This window comes from Asparagus officinalis, chromosome 8, assembly GCF_001876935.1.
Source record: "Asparagus officinalis chromosome 8, Aspof.V1, whole genome shotgun sequence".
NCBI lineage: Eukaryota > Viridiplantae > Streptophyta > Magnoliopsida > Asparagales > Asparagaceae > Asparagus > Asparagus officinalis.
The window spans coordinates 37562657-37570456 of NC_033801.1; the positions used below are offsets into that span (position 1 = coordinate 37562657).

The following is a 7800-nucleotide window of genomic DNA, read 5'->3' on the forward strand; positions in this document are numbered from 1 at the left end:
AAATTTTTGTGACACCCCTGTTTCAAAACATAGCTGCAGTCCAAGGTGAACTCAAAGATGTTAAACCTACCATGCACCCACACTGTGTAACAATAAGTTTCACCAATCACAGTAATATCCTCTAGTGGAATCAAAAATAAAGTACATGTATATTACAGGTAAAAAGAAGATATTAAACATAATAGATATGATGTAGAAAGATAAATCTCATAAATGAACTCATGTCTCAACCAGCAAGTCTGAAATACATCTGATGACTGAAAGAAAATGTCTCATCACAAACAAAATAGAAATCGTACTAAGGCTCACAGCCTTTATAAGAAGAAAATAAACTCTAATGTCTGAATGTAAAAGTCAACACAGTGGAGTCTCACTACTAAACTGAACGATGGTGACTATGCTGGAAGACCATCAACCTGCAGCTCTCCGAAGCTGTGAACTACCTGAAAAGAAAATTAAAACAAAAAGAGCAACAACAAAAGCGTCAGAATGCTATAGCAAGATCACCTTCATCCGCTCCCAGGGGAATGGCTGCTAGATGTAGTGGAGGCTCTATCTATTAAGCATAGTCTACCTACATTATTTTCCCCATATCTAATAGAATTAATACTTAGAAATCTATGACACGAGACGTAGTACGTCGAGAGAAATAATCCAAATAAGGAAACCCTCATGTATATACCATATGTCTCAGACTGTAGATACCTAAATATCAATACCGAACTATGGAAAGAAACATCACTAGAAAATAAAACACTATACTAGACATCAACATAAAATTCTCATGTAAATCACAAGAGTAAGGTATCTCGGTCATATATATATATATATTCAGCAGAGTGACATAACTACTTTTGGCATCCACCAAAACTCAGGCTATCAAATAATAGTCTCATTTCAATTCTTTGTAAGTTTCTGATCTCATTGCATTATCATGCAACACGGACTATCCTATAGATATCCTAAATCAATGTACACGGCTTATTAGTCTCATCACAATCTCAGTGCATAACATGAGTGCAGGACTATCTACCTTATAGGTATCCTAAAACTGTGTAACAATAAGTTTCACCAATCACAGTAATATCCTCTAGTGGAATCAAAAATAAAGTACATGTATATTACAGGTAAAAAGAAGATATTAAACATAATAGATATGATGTAGAAAGATAAATCTCATAAATGAACTCATGTCTCAACCAGCAAGTCTGAAATACATCTGATGACTGAAAGAAAATGTCTCATCACAAACAAAATAGAAATCGTACTAAGGCTCACAGCCTTTATAAGAAGAAAATAAACTCTAATGTCTGAATGTAAAAGTCAACACAGTGGAGTCTCACTACTAAACTGAACGATGGTGACTATGCTGGAAGACCATCAACCTGCAGCTCTCCGAAGCTGTGAACTACCTGAAAAGAAAATTAAAACAAAAAGAGCAACAACAAAAGTATTAGAGCGCTACCGCAAGATCACCTCCATCCGCCCCCAAGGGAAGGGCTGCTAGATGTAGTGAAGGCTCTATCTATTAAGCATAGTCTACCTACATTATTTTCCCCATATCTAATAGAATTAATACTTAGAAATCTATGACACGAGACGTAGTACGTCGAGAGAAATAATCCAAATAAGGAAACCCTCATGTATATACCATATGTCTCAGACTGTAGATACCTAAATATCAATACCGAACTATGGAAAGAAACATCACTAGAAAATAAAACACTATACTAGACATCAACATAAAATTCTCATGTAAATCACAAGAGTAAGGTATCTCGGTCATATATATATATATATTCAGCAGAGTGACATAACTACTTTTGGCATCCACCAAAACTCAGGCTATCAAATAATAGTCTCATTTCAATTCTTTGTAAGTTTCTGATCTCATTGCATTATCATGCAACACGGACTATCCTATAGATATCCTAAATCAATGTACACGGCTTATTAGTCTCATCACAATCTCAGTGCATAACATGAGTGCAGGACTATCTACCTTATAGGTATCCTAAAAGACAACTCACAAGCCTAATCATACCCTCGTGCGGACGGATTGCTAGACAAAGCATCCAAACCCGACTCAATGGCCTGTACAAATGGAATATCGACGTACTAACTAAAATTGATATTGATGAAATCATATATATGCATATGAGTATGAAACAAAAATATGTTTTCTAATTATATTCAATTGTTTCATAGTAAAACTTGAAAACTATCAATCCAAAACATATATGTATATATATAACTATATATATACAAAAACCAAAACGTGTATGTGTGTATATGATTGAGCTTAAAGTACTAACACACATAATATAAATTCCTAAACTAAATTACCCAAGCAATGATCTTGATCTTCATTAAGCTTGACTTGGTATTCTCGCGGATGAAGCTTGAACTTGGATCTTGAACTTGAATTGTACGATGCTTCACTCCACAATTCCGCCAACCTCCTCTTGATATGATCGTGTAGGCTCAATCCATCCAACCTCCAACTACGTTGTTTGTCTACAAAACATAGGAATGCACAAACACTAGACAAACAACATTAGTGGTAAATTATTTGTTAAACATCATCAAAACAAGAAGGCTAACAAACAGTAAGTAAAACATGTAGAGCTAACATTGGTTCAAAGATCTAATATCAAAAATCTCAATTTTAACACATGGGGTTAAGCTTCACCAAGCAAAACATAAATTTAACATCTAAACTAGTTATTTAACTATGGGGATGGGTTTGGATGCAGGAGAACTTGCCTCAAACACGTAGTTGATCCCCTGAATGTGTGTGCATCCTCTTTTTCCTCAGCCACAACCCTCGATATCTCCCTCTACTCAATGTCACGTCTCAAACGCCTCGAGAACACCAAAATCAGATCTAGGGTTTAGGGGGAGGAGGTGGTTGTATTCTTTCATGGAAAAACTCAGAAATCAGGTTAAAAACATGTTTATATACTTAGGTTATCAATTGGGTTTGAAGAATAACAAATTCGACCTAAAATCTACAACCTGTCAGCCCAGGAAATTTCCCGATAGTCGACTACTCTGAGTAGTAGTCGACTACTAACAGTTTTGAAATATTATATTCATTAATTTGGCTGTAACTTTTACATCCTATCTCGGAATGATGTGATTTAAGATTTGTTAGAAAGATGATTAAGAGACCTACAATATGTTTCTTTTGAGTTTTCTCATATTCTAACTGTATCAGTGTGAAAAATATATAAACTCAAATCTGGTCATTATTTTCCAGATTTCTTCTTTGTGCATGTTTTTGTGCATTTGCACTCATATGTCCACACATATATATATTGAATCGATCTCAAATCAATTCCTTTCATACTCAAAAAAATAAATATGCTATTTATCACTATATAACATATTTATTATTATAATTATCACATAATATTTAAATTATCGGGATTTTACATTCTTCCCCCTTTAAAAGAATTTAATCCCCGAAATTCCGCACGTATTATAAATAAAAAAAATCTATACTTAATAGTCTAGAATATGAGTGCTTCCACTTAACCCCTAACTAAACAGAACTAGTACGTCGAGTAAAAAATCTAAACAAGGAACCCTCCATATATATACCATGTGTCCCAAGTGATTAGGAGTTAAGTATTAATACCCCCATTCTAGTGTTAAATATGAACATGTCCACATAGACAATCATGCATATAAGCAAAGCATAAATAAATAAATCAAATTATCTACTCAAACAGGTATGGGTAGTCACGACGCATATCCTCTTCGTGCTCCCAAGAAGCCTCTTTAGTTCCACTTCGGTTCCACTGAATTTTTACTAAGGGAATCACCTTATTTCTTAGTTTCTTGTCCTCTCTCGCAAGGATACAAACCGGTACCTCAATAGTGGATAAATCTATTTGAATCTTGATCTCAGGTGTATCAATCACCCTCTGCTGCTCCTCATCATGCAGGTGCTTCTTGAGCATCGACACATGAAATAAATTATGCACGCTTGACATCGATGCTGGAAGATCTAATCTATATGACACAGCTCCAACACACTCTAAAATCTTGAATGGTCCAACATATCTTGGGGCAAGTTTTTCCCATTTACCGAATCGCTGAACGCCCTTCATTAGTGATACCTTCAACATGACAAAATCTCTAATCTGAAACTCCAAAGGTCATCATCTATGATCCGCGTAGCTCTTTTGCCGACTCTGAGCGGCAAGAATGCACTTCCTAATCAGTGCTACCTTCTCAGTAGTCTGCATCACAAGCTCTGGCCCGAGTAACAAACTATTCTTCGGTTCTGCCCAACAAATCGGGGATCTACAAGGCCTCTCGTACAATGCCTCATATGGAGCCATATCAATCATCGCTTGATAACTATTGTTATAAGCGAACTCGATCAAGGAAATGTGGTCCTCCCAGCTGCCCTAGAAGTCTAAAAATGCAAGCCTATAACATGTCCTCCAATACTTGGTTCACTCTCTCCGTTTGCCTATCTGTTTGCAGGTGGAACACACTGCTATATGATAATCTGCTGCCGAAAGAATCCTAGAAGCTCCTCCAAAAATATAAAGTGAAAACTGAGCCTCGATCCGATACGATCATCTCTGGAACTCTGTGAAGTCGAACTATCTCCTGAATGAAGATTCTCGCATAAGTCTCGGTGGTGTAGGTAGTCCTTACTGGTAGGAAATGCGCTGACTTCGTCAACCGATCAACTACCACCCAAATAGAATCGTTCCCCTTCTTCGACTTTGGTAACCCTACTATGAAATCCATACAGATATCTATCTATTTCCACTCAGGAATGGGTAAGGGCTGTAGGGTTCCTGCGGGTCTTTGGTGTTCTGCCTTCACCTGTTGGTAGGTAAAGCATTTAGCAACATATTCTGCTATCTCTCTACATAAATATTTGTATAATTGTGTTTCTTATCTTTTTCACGATTATCTTCAATCTTTGAAATTAACTATCTCTCAATTTGCAGGTTTATCAAACAGGGGAAGGGAATGCTGCAACCCCATCAACTGTTAGCTGAGTATAAAGATGTAATCCCTGAAGCTGACCATGAGAATCTCAAGGATGGGGTCTTTGAGGATGTTCTTAAAGCTGCACAGGTGCAATATGGATATATATCACATGTGATTGTTAGTCACTAAATGACTATCCTAATTTGATAGTTTTCTCCAACTTAGTAATAATTTGTCAATTTTTTCTTAATCCAATTATTTTATGCACACAGTGCACTACAAATTTATAACATGCTATTGTTTGTCAATTGCACACAGTGCTTCCAAATGCTTAGAGAAAATTCATATTTAGCCATGTAACATTTTTACAAATCATTCACTCAACTGTTTATTCTGAACAAAACTATTGCTGATTGCTATCATATACTTAACACTGCTATCTATGTGCTGGTATAAAATTACAAGATCAAAATTTCATGTATGTTTTACATGCATTTTTTTTGAGAATATATTCACTTAATCACATAACTTTTAAGAAAATATATCAAATATATAATGGCTTTGTAATTTTTGTTATGAAAAATGTGTTTTTATGATGTTGTACAAGCCTTATTTCATGATAACCTATTCCCCCCTCATTTATATCTGACCATGTTACTATCAGTGTAATTGATAAAATTTTTAAACAGTCAAATAATGTAGATTCTTATTGAAGGCAATAACCATTCCCCCTCTATATAGAGATATAATATGATGGGCAATGTAGGACTAAACTCATATGTCTAAAAATTATTATTCTCCTAAAACACCTAATAACTTAATATTTCTAACCATAATACATGAGGCAATAGTGTTACCTCTATGGGTTGCTCTCGCGATTCGTCCTCGGCCTGGGGTATGGGAGTATGTTCGTGTGAATGTGAGCGAACTCGCTGTGCAGGAGTTGACCGTTGCTGAATATTTACAGTTCAAGGAAGAGCTTGCAGAGAGGTGGGTGTTTTGATTAGATTGTATTATCTAGTTTTGTTTCGAAAAATTATTAAAATCAAGAGTAAATCTCTATTATTTTTCATTGTTTCAGCGCTCAGGGGAACTTTGTTCTCGAGTTGGATTTTGAGCCTTTCAATGCTTCTTTCCCTCGTCTGTCACTTTCCAAGTCAATTAGAAATGGAGTGCAATTCCTTAATCGATACCTCTCCTCAAAGTTGTTTAATGACAAAGAAAGCATGTGGCCACTGCTTAATTTTCTTAGGGTTCATAGCTACAGGGGAACGGTAAAGTTTTTACAAAATTAAAGACATATGATTTTAGTTTCTTGGATATCACTCCCCGCATCTTAATTGTAAGTCTCAAAGTGTTCTTTCGAATTCAACATATTTTTTCTAAGTAATATTCCTCAGTAACATATAATCTTCATAGGTGACCCGATTGCTACCAGACACGGTCGGGACCACTTGTGGCTTCCTCAGTAACATATAATCTTCATAGGTGACCCGATTGCTACCAGACACGGTCGGGACCACTTGTGGCTAGAGGCTAGAGAAGGTTATTGGAACTGAGCATACTAGCATTCTTCGTGTTCCTTTCAGAAATGAGTAGGAGATACACCGTAAGTGGATATCATGATTTGAAGTGTGGCCATATCTGGAGACCTATGCTGAACAAAACCATTGCCAATTGCTATCATATAAGTGGCGTGGTGACATGCACATGAAATATGTGAAAGAAAATTCATTACAAGTTGCACTTGGAAATAAACATGTAGGAGTAAGTGTTGATGAGGAAATATGTGAAAGAAAATTCATTACAAGTTGCACTTGGAAATAAACATGTAGGAGTAAGTGTTGATGACTGAGATTGACTAGTTAAGGAACATTATAGTTGCACTTGGAAATAAACATGTAGGAGTAAGTGTTGATGACTGAGATTGACTAGTTAAGGAACATTATGTTTATTCAAAATTTCAGGTATTAATCTCCTATTTTTATTTATTTTGTTTCATGTATATTGCTAAATTATTAAAATTCTCTTTTAATCTTGATGTATAGAAAGAAAGCTAACAAAATACACTTAACAGAGGAAAAAGAAAGATACTCCACCACACAGACAGTAAACCCTTTAGACAAATTGCGTGGGAACTGGTAAACATTCAAAACTAATTTCCTATTTATTTAAAACTATATTGTTTTTTAGTTTGATGTTGTACTCATTTTTTATTTAATATTTGAATAAGGGTAGCAAGTCAGGAAATCCACCTGATGTGGTAAAAATGTTTCATGAAACCCGAAAGAAAGCTAATGAAACACTAGATACCGAGGATCAAGATAAATATGTAAGTGAAGTATGTATTTAAGTTTGATAATGATACATTATATAGTGCTAACATGTGAATTTAATTTTTATAGGATGAAATCATTCAAGTCAAACAAGCAAATCCTTTACTTTCAGACATTGAGATAGTTGAGAAAATTTAGGGGAAGCAATCTCATGGTCACATCACTGTATTTGGTTGTGAGACTACTTTGAAAGATTTGAGAGGACCACTCCCTAGTCGATCTGATCCGGAAGCACGAGTTATAGAAGAAAAGAGAAAGAACCAGATGTTTTAACAATGCTTAGTTGAGCAGGAGCAACAACAACATCATCAACAACAAAGGATGTCTGACTTAGAGTCACAAGTGAAAACTATGCAGGAACTTTTTTTAAGGCAACAATCTTCATTGACTCTTCAACCTCGAGAACATGTGCAAGACTAGGTAATTATTTTTTGTAAAATATCTTATATACTTTTATGATTGACTACTTACACTAGAGAAAATGCGATTTTTACTTAATAAG

General features: G+C 35.3%; 1 protein-coding gene across 1 annotated transcript; it reads left to right on the forward strand.

Moving 5' to 3' along the window:
* LOC109821147 (sucrose synthase 2-like) lies at window positions 4802-7436 on the forward strand. The gene is made up of 6 exons (XM_020387340.1): window positions 4802-4857; window positions 4980-5109; window positions 5807-5958; window positions 6044-6236; window positions 7196-7294; window positions 7368-7436. Exons 1-6 carry the CDS (start codon window positions 4802-4804, stop codon window positions 7434-7436), a joined length of 699 nt encoding a protein of 232 aa, XP_020242929.1.

What these genes read in the sequence shown, in the direction of transcription:
- LOC109821147 (XM_020387340.1), top strand. Translation starts at nt 4,802, where the DNA reads ATGGGTAAGGGCTGTAGGGTTCCTGCGGGTCTTTGGTGTTCTGCCTTC. An exon ending in ATGTTCTTAAAGCTGCACAG is followed by an intron (nt 5,110 to 5,806) that starts GTGCAATATGGA and finishes ATAATACATGAG; the next exon opens with GCAATAGTGTTACCTCTATG. An exon ending in CCGAGGATCAAGATAAATAT is followed by an intron (nt 7,295 to 7,367) that starts GTAAGTGAAGTA and finishes TAATTTTTATAG; the next exon opens with GATGAAATCATTCAAGTCAA.